At 39.5% G+C, this 16,064-nt stretch overlaps 1 protein-coding gene across 5 annotated transcripts in view; it reads left to right on the plus strand.

Annotated features, from left to right (window-relative positions):
• Nucleotides 1–16,064, plus strand: part of akap6 (A kinase (PRKA) anchor protein 6) — a 349,373-nt gene that overhangs the window by 266,231 nt on the left and 67,078 nt on the right. For all 5 annotated transcript variants that reach the window (XM_072267349.1, XM_072267339.1, XM_072267358.1 and 2 more), the window contains one exon: nucleotides 629–853. In XM_072267349.1, coding sequence (XP_072123450.1) covers nucleotides 629–853 — 225 coding nt within the window. The remainder of the gene's footprint in view (nucleotides 1–628; nucleotides 854–16,064) is intronic.

Genomic DNA, 16,064 nt, shown 5'->3' on the forward strand with positions numbered 1-16,064 from the left:
TAGCAATAAATTCTTTTTTTGCAACCTAGTCTCTCAGGGTATTGAGTCTGATGCTGCTGGTAAATTTGTCACAGCAGAAAACAATAGCTAAATCTGGATTCCACTGTGAGGCTTTATATTATTAGTATTCATGTGATCTCAGAAACTCAATTGCCAGAATTACTCACCTAACGTTTTTCTCAAATAGATTAGTCTGGTATCATTTGTATATAATGATTTAATTGTGGCTGGATGCCATGGTTCCCACATCCATCGTCCAACACAGTAACTATTATTACTCAGAATATTGCCAAAGATTAATATGCTTTGAATGGCTAGTTTAGTTATGGGGATTACCATCTAATTGATGGTTTCAGTGTGCTTTGTGATAGTTTTTAAACTTGCAGCACAATTAATTAAAGAATTAATATTGCATTTTGTTATTTGGTAATTTCTTGGTATTCTATGTTTTTGATGGCTCTGTTGCAGCAGTCTGAACTGTGGTTCAGATGTCATTTTAATTGGACTTTTAAAGATAGTGGCACTTCCGGCTGGTATGTATGTGAATAAGGTAGTGACTTGTTAATAGTCACCTTAAAAATAAGGACAGCACATGAAGCTAATTGATGCTTCCCTTTGGTTGTGTCAGAAAACACTTGGAGAGAAGACTCAGGATGCAGCAGTGGGGCCAAATGGTGCAGGAGCATGCAATCTTCTGTCACCTGAAAGCAGCAGCCTGGTGAGGCAGCTGGAGGTCAGGATCAAAGAATTGAAAGGTTGGATGCGAGATACAGAGCTTTTCATCTTTAACTCCTGCCTTCTGCAAGAAAAAGAAGGAACAGCAGAGACCCAGAAAAAACTTCAGCATTTTAAGGTAAGAGTATTATTGCTGACTCTTTTATGCCTCTTATTTGATACACCCACCTGGAATTTCTGAGGGCTTTATGGCAATCAAAGTTAGATAGTAGGAAAATAAAAGTAATTCCTGAGACTTGTAAAGAAGAACAAATATGATAGGATTACAGGGAGCACTGTCAAGTTGCGCATAACTATTTGCGCGATAAGCTGCCTGATACACTTTTTGTTATGAAAACAGAAATGAAAATGGGGTTACATCAGTTAAATTCCATTTCCTGGCTTTTCTCAACATTCATTATATAGAAGAATCTCAAATCGTCCAGGCGCTGTTTGCGTTAAAATTTTTCATCAGACATGCATGTAAGAATAAAAATATTCTGATGAGAACATTAGGTTTAGAAGTTCAGCCAATGCATCACAGTTGTGGCATATTTACCATTGAAAATTCAAGTGATACCATAAGTCTTTCTGAATGTTGGCCAATGTTATTATTTTATTTTGTACCTGCATTCCAGTACAAAGCTGAACTTCCCACTTCTCTCTTTTCTAGTCATACACACTATGCAGGCAGTATTTTTGGATGCAAATTTTAGTATGAAATTTTATCAAGCCCACCCATTTACATGAAGAGCAAAACAAATGTTAGGTCAAGTAAAAAGATTTGTAGATCGAGAGTTTGAATAGGTTGGATAAAGAATCATAACTAAAGCACAGCATTCTATAATAAAACAAAAAAGTGCTGGAAGTACTCAACAAGTCAGGCAGAAAATATGGAGAGCAAATCAGAGTTAAAGTTTCAGTTTGTGTTGAGTTGTCATTGATGTGAATCATTTTCCCCTTCTTTTCTTTGTAGATGCTGCCTGACTTATTGTTTTTACTTTAGTATTCCAGCATCTGTAGTTCTTCCCTTTTCCCAGTCTCTCATTGTTTGGATTAAAGCTAAAAGGATGCTGCATATGTTGGCCAAATTATCAAAGAAAATTGCTCGACAATTGAAAAAGAGGAATTGAGATGAAGGAAAAGTAAACATTTTTTCCATCTTTATAAAGACGAAATACAGCATATTAAAATTTTATCTTTTACGTAAAGGTTCAAAACTTGCTGGTTATTTCACCACATAGGGGCCAGCATATCATAAAAAAGGAATATGCAGGAGGTACCATAGACATGAATTATATATCAATAGAGTCATAGAATTATACAGCACACAAACAGCCCCTTAGGCCCAATTCGTCCATGCTGATCAAGGTGCTGTTCTCAGCTAGTCCGATTTGCCTGCACTTGGTGCATTTTTCTCTAAACATTTCCCATCCAGTAACCTATCCAAATGTTTTTTACTTTAAATGTAATTGTACCTGCTTCTCCCTCTTCCACTGGCAGCTTGTTCCAAAATCCACTATGAAAAACATGCCCTCAGGCCCACTTTAAATCTTTTCCCTCTCATCTTAAATCCATGCCCTCTGGTTTTAGACATCCCTACCCTTTTGATCCCTCAGCTGAGATAAATAAATTCTTCTTATCGATAACCTAGGCCACTTATACAACTGTCTGGATGATTTCTTTGAATAGCTGTGTCATTCCAGAATTACCTACTGTATTACTGGTTTTATACTGATTAAAAACTTGACAAATTAACAATTTATTTATTACTTTATTATGTACATGTGACTTATTAAAATGATTCTACTTTTTATCCAAAATTATTCCATTAGTACCAATTTACCATTTATATTTTTTTAAATAAAAAGGGAATGTAAACACACCTCTTTTTATCCCTTACCAAGTACCTAAAAACTGCTCCTAGTATCATTTGCTTCAGCGTATTGGCAAAACAGAATTCATACCATAAAATATTAAAGTGAGAGACTGTAAGTAGGACTTATCTGTTGCTCATCTAAGCCACATCATCAAGGGAGAAGGTAAACAAGCTCACAGTTTCTCCATAACAGAAAGACAAGGTAAATCATCTTTTGCAAATCTCCTGGCAGCTTGTTGAGCAGTATTGGTAAAAAAAGAAAGAGCTGTTTCTCTAAAATTGGAATTGGTGCATGTAGCAAGGAAGAGAAAGACTCAAAAGTATTATTTATAAAATTAATAATATTTTATTGGGGCAGGTTCTAACTGGATCAGGTATTTGTATTGTCATTTATTTCAAGTAAAACATTACTTCAGGAATTCAGAGTTTAATAGGTTTACGTTGCTTTGGGCCAAAATGAAATCTGTAAAAAGGAGATTTTGTTGAAGTTGGCAGAAATGAGAAATATTGATCCATTGAATGTGTAACCTGTTGGGCACAAGATGAAGACCAGGGGACCTGTATCCTTGCTCTGGCCCGAAGGAAAGGAGCTAAGAGTAGAGGAGCAGGAAACAGATGAGATTTGATGTAGGGCGATCTCTAAACTATGGATGTGGGGAAATCACAGTTCTTGAAGAAGGAATATTTCTAAGAAGCAGCTGTATGGAAGGATTCCACCTCACAGCTGAAACTGATACAAGGATCTACCCCTTAGTAATAATGATGAGAGATGCACTGAGAGAATCTGTGATTACCAACAAGTACCTTTATTGTCTCAATTGAAGAGAATGGGAATTTACACAACCAAGTACCTCTGTTCACACTTACTAAGTTTTCCTGACCATCCAAGAATAGTCATAGTCATAGTCGTACTTTATTGATCCGGGGGGAAATTGGTTTTCGTTACAGTTGTACCATAAATAATTAAATAGTAATAAAACCATAAATAATTAGTAATATGTAAATTATGCCAGGAAATAAGTCCAGGACCAGCCTAATGGCTCAGGGAATATGACCCTCCAAGGGAAGAGTTGTAAAGTTTGATGGCCACAGGCAGGAATGACTTCCTATGACGCTCTGTGTTGCATCTCAGTGGAATGAGTCTCTGGCTGAATGTACTCCTGTGCCCAACCAGTACATTATGTAGTGGATGGGAGACATTGTCGAAGATGGCATGCAATTGGACAGCATCCTCTTTTCAGACACCATCGTCAGAGAGTCTAGTTCCATCCCCACAACATCACTGGCCTTACGAATGAGTTTGTTGATTCTTTTGGTGTCTGTCACCCTCAGCCTGCTGCCCCAGCCCACAACAGCAAACATGATCACAATATCCAGAAAAAGAGTCCAGATCTAATCTCCACATGTCTATGAGATGCTCCATATCCTCAGTGGTTAGTCCCCGGAGAGATGTTTCTGCATTACATTCAAACCTCTGCTTTTATATTCTTTCCTTACAAGTTCAAATGTCATATTTCACTCTCGTTAGCTGTGGGTCAACTGATTGACCCACATCACCTTCTTATTGGCTTTGGTCCAAGCCAACATCCATTTATTGTCTCCTTCCACAAGTGACAACTGATAATTTATGGCTTTCTGTTCTAAATCAATTACCAAACCAGTAACCAGCTCGAATCACTCAGGGCAGACACAGACCACACCATTCGTAAACCTGCATGTTATATCACTCCAAATAACTTCATATTTGGAAATTATCTCTAGTCCATCAGATTTTCTGGAGCATCATTGCTTCTTCTTTAGAACATTAATTCAGCTAAGGAAAACCAGTTCACAAAATGGATGATACAGAGCAGCTTCACAAAATGGCAACCTCCATTCTTCTGACCTCATGCGAAGAACAAAGACAACTGGTTTGTCCACTTTCACTGTCCTTGATTCTTTCAAAATCACTGATTTATAGAATGTAGTTCTTTCTGGCCAACAAAATGCAAGAACTGGTAAAATTAATAAAGTCCCTCCAGGAGGCAATTTTGAAGGAAGTATATTCTAGGGAGTTGTGAGTCTGCAGGCTTGTTATAAAGGAGCAAAAGATAGCTTGATTTTTCTTGGATAGTGAATGGAGTGCAGGGGTAAAGATTTATTTTGCAATTACAATCAATTTTGATGAGGCCACTTCTTGAATATTGTGAAAGAAGAATATTGCATGAATACTGGAGCTTTGAAACAGAAACTGAAAGTATACCTGTGGAGTGAAAGCCAGTTAGCAGTTCAGGCCAATGCTCTGAAAGATGGTCCCATAATGTTGTTAACAAGGAGAAAGTATAAAGAAGGACCTGTGCTATGGGATCTTAAATATCCAGTTGAATAGGCGCAAGATCATCAGTTTAATGTAAATTATGAAGCACTATGACAAAATCATAGAAAATTACACAAAGATGGCACAGAATAAATAGAAGACTGTTCAAGACTGAAGGGTTATTCATGCAAAATTACATTTAACAGAGTTTGAAGAATGTGAGGCTATAGTATTCCTCTCTGGGCTTAATGGTTGAGACAGAAGCTTTGCCAACATTCAAAATTAGATTGAATAGTGAATGGAAGAAAAGATGCTGAGGTTATGTGCAAATTAAAAGTGATTAAAACTGTTCTCTCCTGGTGGATGGACACTGACAAGAACTGGTTGGTTCAAGTGCCTGTTTCATTTTATAGCTCCCATGCCTTTTTAAGCCTGAGCTGCATTCAGCAGATTAAATGTTAAAATGAGATCTTGCGCCTATTCAAGTGGACATTTAAGATCCCATAGCACTATTTGAAGATGAACAGATGTCCAAGCCAATATTCTTTCTTCAAGTAACACCACCAAAAAATAGATTAACTGATCAATTCATCTCATTGTTCTCTTTGACCTTGGTGTGTGCAAATGGTTACTGCATTCACATACATAGCATTTCAAAGTAATTTGTTGTGAAGTGTTTTAGGGTATCCTGAAAGACATAATAAGATGCTATATAAATGCAAATTATTTCATGCTTTAACGGAATAGAATGATTTTGGTTTTGCCAATTTTAACTGAAGGAAGTTCTGAATAATCAGTAAGGTGATTTTTCTCTTTGGGACCCTGCTGGTCTTTGATAGGTGTTGAAGCAGACAGTGTGTTCCTGGCTTGGGCTATTTGCATAGCCTTGACAAATTTCCAGTACACTCCAGGCAGCTTCTTACAGTTGAATTGGAGGAAGGAGCAAGAACTTGCATGGATCGCAGACTTCATTGTCAAGGCCGGACTTATTGCCTCCCTAATTTTGCTTGAGAATGTAGAGAGCAGGCATCTTGAAAAGCTCCAGTTCTTGTGGTGAAGGTTTTCCATGTTGGATAAAGAATCTAGCTTAGGAACAAAAAGAAAATAGAGTAAAAATAGATTTTCTTTTTGGAATCCTTTATGACTGTGGTGTCCACATACTTTGGCAGCTCTTGTTCTCGAAGCTAAAGGTTGTAAGTCTGGGAGTTGGAGCCTGCAAGGCTTTGGTGAGTTGCTACTTCGCAGCCACCGTGCACTCTGCTTGAGGGAGAGAATACTTAAGAGTAGAGGATGGAGAATGGGTTATCTTCAAACAGGCTGCTTTATATGTTGGATCAAGATTATTGGATGATGTTAGAGTTGCAGTAATATAAGCAAGGGGTTTTTAGAGGTCAAGAAAGGGCATATGAAATGTTTAAAGCTGTTGAGTTATTTTTTCTTGGAGTTGTTCCTTGGTGAAGCTCATACTCAATGAACAGAATCTATATTTCAATTTGGGAAGAGCTGGGGCAGCTGAGAAGGTCTCTGGCAATGTCTTTCCCCATGGCACATTGCAAGGAGATCCTCTATAGAATGAGGAATGAAGTTAGTTGTCCCACTGTGTCTCAATTGACTCTTTGGAGGAGGTTATTGTGCTGCTCTTTCCGAAGACCCTGGAATTATTTTACCTTCAAGCATTCATCCATTTTGCCTTTTGACTTCATTGAAGCCTTTTTTTGGGATCTCAGTATACAAATAAATTGGAATGCAAGTTACAGAAGAATTACAAGTTGTAGTGGAAAAATTGTGGTCTGAGTCTCAGTGATGATCTTTAGAGTGAAAGGTCTTGGTATGGTCACATGGTGATTATTTTACTAAACATATAATACAGAAACCTATAGATACAAGTTTGAATACTACTATCCCTGCCAGATAATTAATATACAGTTAATTAAATAAATTTGGAATGTAAAGCCTGTCTAAATAATAATGATAATGAGACTGCAAGGTTATTATTAATACCCAACTGATTTCTAATGCCCTATAGGAAATGTGCCTTCCTTTTCCCTTCTGGCCCTAGTGATGTTGCTGCAGCTCAGGAATATAACTCCAGAGCTGCAGCAACATTTTGGGCCATTTACTTCCCTCAGAAATGAGGTAGCTAGTCATAAAATTCAACACAAGTTTGGGATAGCCAATGAGTTCTTACCTTGTAGTGATGCATGTGTCCCCAGAAGGAATAAAAATTATACAACAGTTAAATACAGATCAAATTAATCGCAGGAGGTCTCTAGCTGAACTGTCAAAAATTCTCTATCTTATGGACTTCGGCTATCATTGAGAAATGAGCTTCATTACTTACTGCAGTAAGATGGGCAAGCTGTGTTTACTCCACTAATGGAATGCATAAAAGGTATAGAAAATAGTGGCAGGAATGCTACTTAAAATCAGCTATTTTTATGGAACAAGGAGTTGGCTCTCATATCCTTTTCAAATCTTTTATCTTTCACCTTAAACCTGTGGCCTCTAATTTTTAGTTTCCCTTCCCTCCGATTTAAAAAAAAGCTATATGCATTCAGTTTATCTACATTCTTCATGATTTTATACACGTCTATAAGGTTGTTCTTTAATCGCCTACAATCCAAGGAATAAAGTCTTAGCCTGCACGGCCTCCCCTTGTAACTCAGGCCCTTGGGTCCTGGCAGCAAATTTTACCAAAACCAAGCTGTCACCTTGTGACAGGAAAAACACTACTAAGCTGGAAACCAAGTGCAGTTATATGACCAATATTTCAAGTGTGGTCTCACCAAAATTTTGTCCAGCTGCAACTTAACATCCCACCTCCATTACTCATTGCCCTGATTGACGAAGGCCAATATGCCAAATACCTTTTTCGCCACTCTGTCTACTTTGACTCAGCTTTCAGAGAACTATGTACTTGTACTCAGAATCAAAATCAGATTTAGTATCACAGGTATATGTCATGAAATTTGTTCTTTTATGGCAGCAGTACGTTGCATTACATAATAATAAAAATTACAGTAAGAAGTATATTAAAAAAATAAATAAGTAGTACCAAAAATGGGATATTATTCATGGATTCATTGTCCATTCAGAAATCTAATGGTGGAGGGGAAGAAGCTGTTTCTGAAATGTTAAGCGTGTGTCTTCAGGCTCCTGAACCTTCTCCTTGATGGTAGCAATGAGAAAAGGGGAGGCACGTCTGAGTGATGGGGATCCTTAATGATGGATGCCACCTTTTTGAGGCATCACTTTTTTGAAGGTGTTTTTGATGCTGGAAAGGCTTGTGCCCCTAAAGGAACTGGCTAAGTTTACAATTTGCTGCAACTTTTTCTGATCCTGTGCAGTGGCCCCTCCATACCAGACGATAATGCAATGAGTAAGAATGCTATCTACAGTACATCTGTAGAAATTTGCGAATGTCTTTAGTGATAACACATACTCCTCAAATTCCTAATGAAATGTAGTTACTGTTGTGTCTTTTTTGTAACCAATATCTTGGGCCTACTATTTAGAGATGTTGACACCCAGGAATTCGAAACTGCTCACCCTTTTCGTTGCTGATCCCTAATGAGGACGGATGCGTGTTCCCTTGACTTCCCCTTCCTGAAGTCCATAATCAGTTCCTTGGCCTTAGTGTCATTGAGTGCAAGGTTGTTGTTGTGTTACCACTCAACCAGCTGATCTATCTTGCTCCTGTACATCTCCTCATCAATTCTGCCAAAAATAGTTGTGTCATCTCTTAGGTCCCTCTGTTCCACAACTCTTTCCAAGGCCTGACCATTCTATAAGTTCTACTTTGGTTTGACTTTCTAATATTCAACACTTCGCAGCTATCTGAACTGAAGGTCATTTGCCAATCCTTGCCCCACTTACCAAGCTGATCATAGTCACCCTGTAATTTTTGATAACCTTCTTCAGAGTCTACAATACCATCATTTTTAGTATTATTCACAAAATTACATTCACATCCAAATCATTTATATAAATAATGAAGGTTCCAGCACTGATCCCTGTGGCATACAAATCGCCATAGGCCTCCTGTCTGAAAAAAAATCCTTCACCTATCACTCTCTGCTTCTTATCACTGAGCCCATTATGAATCCAGTTAACTATCTCGCCCTGGATCCCATGCGATCTAACGTTCCAGATTAGCCTGGCATATGGGACCTTGTTAGTGGCCTTGCTAATTTCTATACAGACGATGTCCACTGTTCTACCTTCATCTATCCTCTTGATTGGCTCTTCAAAACGTTATAAATAGATTTGTCTTCACAATTTCCTATACACAGAGATATGCTGGCTATCCTGAATTAGACCTTGCTGATCCAAATGTTGATAGATTCTGCCCCTCAGGATCCTCTCTGGTAACTTACCCAGCTTTGATGTTAGACTCACAGACCTGTAGTTCCCTGACCTGTTTTTGCTGCCCTTCTTAAATAATGGTCCAACATTAACCACCCTCCAGTCTTTAGGAACATTTCCTGTGAATAAAGATGAAGTAAGTATCCCTGCAATGTTTTGTGCAATTTCTTACCTAGCTTCCCACAAGGTTCATCGATGCAGCTGGTCATGCTTTGGCGATTTATCCAATTTAACTCTTTTCAAGCCGCCAATTCCTCCTCCCTGATAATTTGTATGTGATTCAATACATCTCTACTCACTTTCCCCATTTCCTTGGCTTCCAGCTTTTTTCTCCACAATTTAAAAATCCGAAGAGAAGTATTCATTAAAAATTTGCCCATCTCCTTTGGCTCCACACATAACCATGCTGATACATTAGGGGACCCATTCTCTCTGGTGAACCCTCTAGCCTTCATATACATATCAGAATCAGAATCAGGTCTATTATCACCGCCATGTGATGAGAAATTTGTTAACTTAGCAGCAGCAGTTCAATGCAATATATAATGTAGAAGAGAAAAAAATAATAATAATAAATAAACAAGTAAATCAATTACAGTATACGTATATTGAATAGATTTTTTTTAATCGTGCAAAAAACAGCAATACTATATATTAACATAAGTGAGCTAGTGTCCAAGGGTTCAATGTCCATTTAGGAATCGGATGGCAGAGGGGAAGAAGCTGTTCCTGAATCGCTGAGTGTGTGCCTTCAGGCTTCTGTATCTCCTACTTGATGGTAACAGTGAGAAAAGGGCACGCCCTGGGTGCTGGAGGTCCTTAATAATCGATGCTGCCTTTCTGAGAAATCGCTCCTTGAAGATGTCCTGGGTACTTTGTAGGCTAGTACCCAAGATGGAGCTGACTAGATTTACAACCCTCTGCAGCTTCTTTCGGTCCTGTGCAGTAGCCCCTCCATACCAGACAGTGATGCAGCCTGTCAGAATGCTCTCCACGGTACAACTATGCAAGTTTTTGAGTGCATTTGTTGACATGCTGAATCTCTTCAAACTCCTAATAAAGTACAGCCGCTGTCTTGCCTTCTTTATAGCTACATCGATATGTTGGGACCAGGTTAGGTCCTCAGGGATCTTGACACCCAAGAACTTCAAACTGCTCACTCTCTCCACTTCTGATCCCTCTATGAGGATTGGTAGGTGTTCCTTCATCTTACCCTTCCCTATAGAATCTCTTGGGAATTTCCTTAGTCCAGCCCGCCTGATCCATCCCATACCCTCTTTTTGCCCACTTGATTTCCCTCTTAGATGTCATTGAGAGATTCATTTGTTTCCAACCACATAAACCCTATGTTTGCCTCTTTTTTTTTTTACCTGAACGGTGCCTCCTCAATATCTCTTGGTTGAAAGGGTTCCTTGAACTTAGTAGCCTTGCCTTTTACCCTAGCTAGAGCATATTAGTCCTGGGTTCTTGATATCACACTCTTAGAAGCTTCCCACTTAAGTTCAAGTTCACCCATACACATATGCACAGCTAAATGAAACAATGTTCCCCTGGGACCAAGATGCAAAACCCAGTATGTGTATCACATACAGCATATAAGATAATATTGACACCGTAATATGAACAGATAGTAAAAATATATATTCTGTAGATGTACTAGATAAAGATCATATATGACGTATAGTTAAATATACAACAATACAATGCTACTGGTGCTGTCATAAGTAATGTGTACTTGGTGGTAGCAGAAGTCTCACAGCCCAGGAGAAGAAGCTGTTACCCAGCTGACCAGTCCTTGTTCTTATATAGTGGTACCATCTGCCTGATGGTAGGAGATCAGACAGATTGTTGGATGGATGGGAGGGGCCCTTGTTAATTCTGAGGGCTCTGAAAACACAGTGTTTCTGATATACAGTGTGGCTGTGGTGAAAATAAATGATGTTAAAAGTTCAAACAAATCCACTAATAGAAAGGTTGTGAGTGGTGGTAAAAATCTTCTGAGGTGTGTATATTTCAATGCTAGGAGTATTGGGGAAGGCGGATGAGTTGAGGGCGTGGATTGACATGTGGAATTATGACGTTGTAGCAATTAGTGAAACTTGGCTACAGGAGGGGCAGGACTGGCAGCTTAATATTCCAGGGTTCCGATGTTTCAGATGTGATCGAGGCAGAGGAATGAAAGGTGGGGAAGTGGCATTGCTTGTTAGGGAAAACATTACAGCAGTGCTCAGGCAGGACAGATTAGAGGGCTTGTCTACTGAGTCCTTGTGGGTGGAGCTGAGAAACAGGAAAGGTATGGCCACATTAGTGGGATTGTATTACAGACCACCCAATAGTCAAAGAGAATTGGAAGTGCAAATCTGCAGAGAGATAGCAGGCAACTGCAGGAAACATAAAGTTGTGGTGGTAGGGGATTTTAATTTTCCATATACTGATTGGGTCTCCCATACTGTTAGAGGTCTAGATGGTTTAGAGTTTGTAAAATGTGGTCAGGAAAGTTTTCTAAATCAATATATAGAGGGAACAACTAGAGGGGATGCAATATTGGATCTCCTGTTAGAAAACGAGTTAGGACAAGTGACAGAAGTCTGTGTAGGGGAGGACTTTGGTTCCAGTGATCATAACACCATTAGTTTCAACTTGATCATGGACAAGGATAGATCTGGTCCTAGGGTTGAGGTTCTTAACTGGAAGAAGGCCAAATTTGAAGAAATGAGAAAGGATCTAAAAAGCATGGATTGGGACAGGTTGTTCTCTGGCATGGATGTGATCGGTAGGTGGGAAGCCTTCAAAGCAGAAATTTTGAGAGTGCAGAATTTGTATGTTCCTGTCAGGATTAAAGGCAAGGTGAATAGGAATAAGGAACCTTGGTTCTCAAGGGATATTGCAACTCTGATAAAGAAGAAGAGGGAGTTGTATGACGTGTATAGGAAGCAGGGAGTAAATAAGGTGCTTGAGGAGTATAAGAAGTGCAAGAAAATACTTAAGAAAGAAATCAGGAGGGCTAAAAGAAGACATGAGGTTGCCTTGGCAGTCAAAGTGAAGGATAATCCAAAGAGCTTTTACAGGTATATTAAGAGCAAAAGGATTGTAAGGGATAAAATTGGTCCTCTTGAAGATCAGAGTGGTCGGCTATGTGCGGAACCAAAGGAAATGGGGGAGATCTTAAATAGGTTTTTTGTGTCTGTGTTTACTAAGGAAACTGGCATGAAGCCTATGGAATTAAGGGAAACAAGTAGTGAGATCATGGAAACTGTACAGATCGAAAAGGAGGAGGTCCTTGCTGTCTTGAGGAAAATTAAAGTGGATAAATCCCCGGGACCTGACAGGGTGTTCCCTCGGACCTTGAGGGAGACTAGTGTTGAAATTGCAGGGGCCCTGGCAGAAATACTTAAAATGTCGCTGTCTACAGGTGAGGTGCTGGAGGATTGGAGAGTGGCTCATGTTGTTCAGTTGTTTAAAAAAGGATCGAAAAGTAATCCGGGAAATTATAGGCCAGTAAGTTTAACGTCGGTAGTAGGTAAGTTATTGGAGGGAGTACTAAGAGACAGAATCTACAAGCATTTGGATAGACTGGGACTTATTAGGGAGAGTCAACATGGCTTTGTGCATGGTAGGTCATGTTTGACTAATCTACTGGAGTTTTTCGAGGAGGTTACCAGGAAAGTGGATGAAGGGAAGGCAGTGGATATTGTCTACATGGACTTCAGTAAGGCCTTTGACGAGGTCCCGCATGGGAGGTTAGTTCGGAAAATTCACTCGCTAGGTATACACAGAGAGGTGGTAAATTGGATTAGACATTGGCTCGATGGAAGAAGCCAGAGAGTGGTGGTAGAGAATTGCTTCTCTGAGTGGAGGCTTGTGACTAGTGGTGTGCCACAGGGATCAGTGCTGGGTCCATTGTTATTTGTCATCTATATCAATGATCTGGATGATAATGTGGTAAATTGGATCAGCAAGTTTGCTGATGATACAAAGATTGGAGGTGTAGTAGACAGTGAGGAAGGTTTTCAGAGCCTGCAGAGGGACTTGGACCAGCTGGAAAAATGGGCTAAAAAATGGCAGATGGCGTTTAATACTGACAAGTGTGAGGTATTGCACGTTGGAAGGACAAACCAACATAGAACATACAGGGTTAATGGTAAAGCACTGAGGAGTGCAGTGGAACAGAGGGATCTGGGAATACAGATACAAAATTCCCTAAAAGTGGCGTCACAGGTAGATAGGGTCGTAAAGAGAGCTTTTGGTACATTGGCCTTTATTAATCAAAGTATTGAGTATAAGAGCTGGAATGTTATGATGAGGTTGTATAAGGCATTAGTGAGGCCGAATCTGGAGTATTGTGTTCAGTTTTGGTCACCAAATTACAGGAAGGATATAAGTAAGGTTGAAATAGTGCAGAGAAGGTTTACAAGGATGTTGCCGGGACTTGAGAAACTCAGTTACAGAGAAAGGTTGAATAGGTTGGGACGTTATTCCCTGGAGCGTAGAAGAATGAGGGGAGATTTGATAGAGGTATATAAAATAATGATGGGTATAGATAGAGTGAATGCAAGCAGGCTTTTTCCACTGAGGCAAGGGGAGAAAAAAACCAGAGGACATGGGTTAAGGGTGAGGGGGGAAAAGTTTAAAGGGAACATTAGGGGGTGCTTCTTCACACAGAGAGTGGTGGGAGTATGGAATGAGCTGCCAGACGAGGTGGTAAATGCGGGTTCTTTTTTAACATTTAAGAATAAATTGGACAGTTACATGGATGGAAGGTGTATGGAGGGATATGGTCCGTGTGCAGGTCAGTGGGACTGGGCAGAAAATGGTTCGGCACAGCCAAGAAGGCCAAAAGGCCTGTTTCTGTGCTGTAGTTTCTATGGTTTCTATATGTTCTGGATGGGGGAGATAGAGACCCCGAATGATTCTCTTAGCAATCCTCACAATCTGTTGCAATCTTTTGGTTAGATGCCTCACAATTTCTATACTGGATGGTGATTCTGATGGTCAGGATACTCTTGATGTTGCCCCAGTAGAATGTGGTCAGATTGGGGACAATCTTTCTCATCTCAATCTGCTCAGAAAGTGGAGGTGCTGCTGTACTTTCTTGACTAAAGTAGGGTAGAAAACAGTCCCATCCAGTCAACCTCTGCAAGATCCCACCAAATACCTCCCAAATTGACCCTTTACAAGCTTAGGACATTATCCTGTATACCTGTCCTATTTTCCACCATCACTATTTTAAAGCTAATAGATTAATACTTACTGGACCTTAAGTGCCCCCCGATTGATAATTCAGTCACTTGCCCTATCTTGTTGCCTAAGAAGGAATATAGTGTTGCATGCTTTCCAGTATGAGATTGTGGACTTGGCCAAGGACTTGAACATCATAGAATCACAAATAAATTGAAAGAGGTATTACTCATCAGTTTTGATTTTTGAATGTGGCTTTTAATACATGAATTCTTGAGTTGAAAATCAGCCTCAGAACTCTTGTCACTAAAGTCTAATTTAATACATACTCCCTTGTAGCACAAGTAGTGTCACAGGTAGGTAGGGTCTTAAAGAAAGCTTTTAGCATATTGGTCTTCATAAGTCAATGCATTTAGTACAGAAATTGGAACATTATGTGGAAATTGTATAAGATGTTGGTGAGGCCTAATTTGGAATATTGTGTGCAGTTTTGTTCACCTACCTACAGAAAAGATGTAAATAAGATTGAATGAGGACAGAGAAAATTTATGTAGATGTTGCCAGGACTTGAGGACCTGAGTTTCAGGGAAAGGTTGAATAGGTTAGGAATTTATTCCCTAGAACGTAGACGACTGAGGGGAGATTTGATAGAGGTACACAAAATTATGAGGGGTACAGATAAGGTAAATGCAAGCAGACTTTTCCCACAGAGGTTGGAAGAGAGTACAACTGGAGGTCATAAATTAAGGTGAAAGTTGAAATATTTAAGAGGAACATGAGGGGGAATGTCTTCACTCAGAGGGTGATGAGAGTGTGGAGTGAGCTGCCAGTGCAAGTGGTGGATGCAGGGTCGATTTCTACATTTAAAAGAAATTTGGATAGGTACATGGATGAGAGGGGTATGGAGCGCTATGTTCCAGGTGCAGGTCGATGGGATTAGGCAGATTAATGGTTTGGCACAGATTAGATGGGCTGAAGGGCCTGTTTCTGTGCTGTAGCATTCTATGACTCTATAATTCTATCTGTGAACCATATCAGCACTGGAACTTTGGTGGAGTCCTGAGTTACATATACTCATGCTTCTTAAAGGACTAAAGCATGGATGAAGTGACAATTAATAATGTAGAGAGGCACTGGAAAACACATTGGGTAAATATTCCATGAATCTCAATAAAAGAAGATTAGAAACTTGAATGGAGGTTCCAAATTTGAGGCCGTTTATTTAAATATAAGTGTTGTGTTTGTATTGCACTTCAAAGAAAGTTTCACCAAGTTACAGGGGTGCTTTGTTGTGGTAAAGAATTCTGCTATTACAACACTAGCAACCCAGGTTCACTTCCTGCTGCTGTCTGTAAGGAGTTTGTATGTTCTCCCAATGCAGGTGCTCCAATTTCCTCCCAAAATCCAAAGATATACAGGTTAGGGTTAATAATTTGTGGCCGTGCTTTCATGGGATCAGAAACACGGCGACACCTGCGGCGACACCTCCCCAGAATGTGTTGGTCTTTGACGTAAACAGTATATTTCATGACATGATTCAATGTTTCAATGTATATTTGACAAATAAAGCTTATCTTAATTTTAATCCTTCTCTTATCTGGTTCCTCATCACCTTCGTTACTTAACAGATTT

This window comes from Mobula birostris, chromosome 1 (assembly GCF_030028105.1).
Source record: "Mobula birostris isolate sMobBir1 chromosome 1, sMobBir1.hap1, whole genome shotgun sequence".
Taxonomy (NCBI): domain Eukaryota; kingdom Metazoa; phylum Chordata; class Chondrichthyes; order Myliobatiformes; family Myliobatidae; genus Mobula; species Mobula birostris.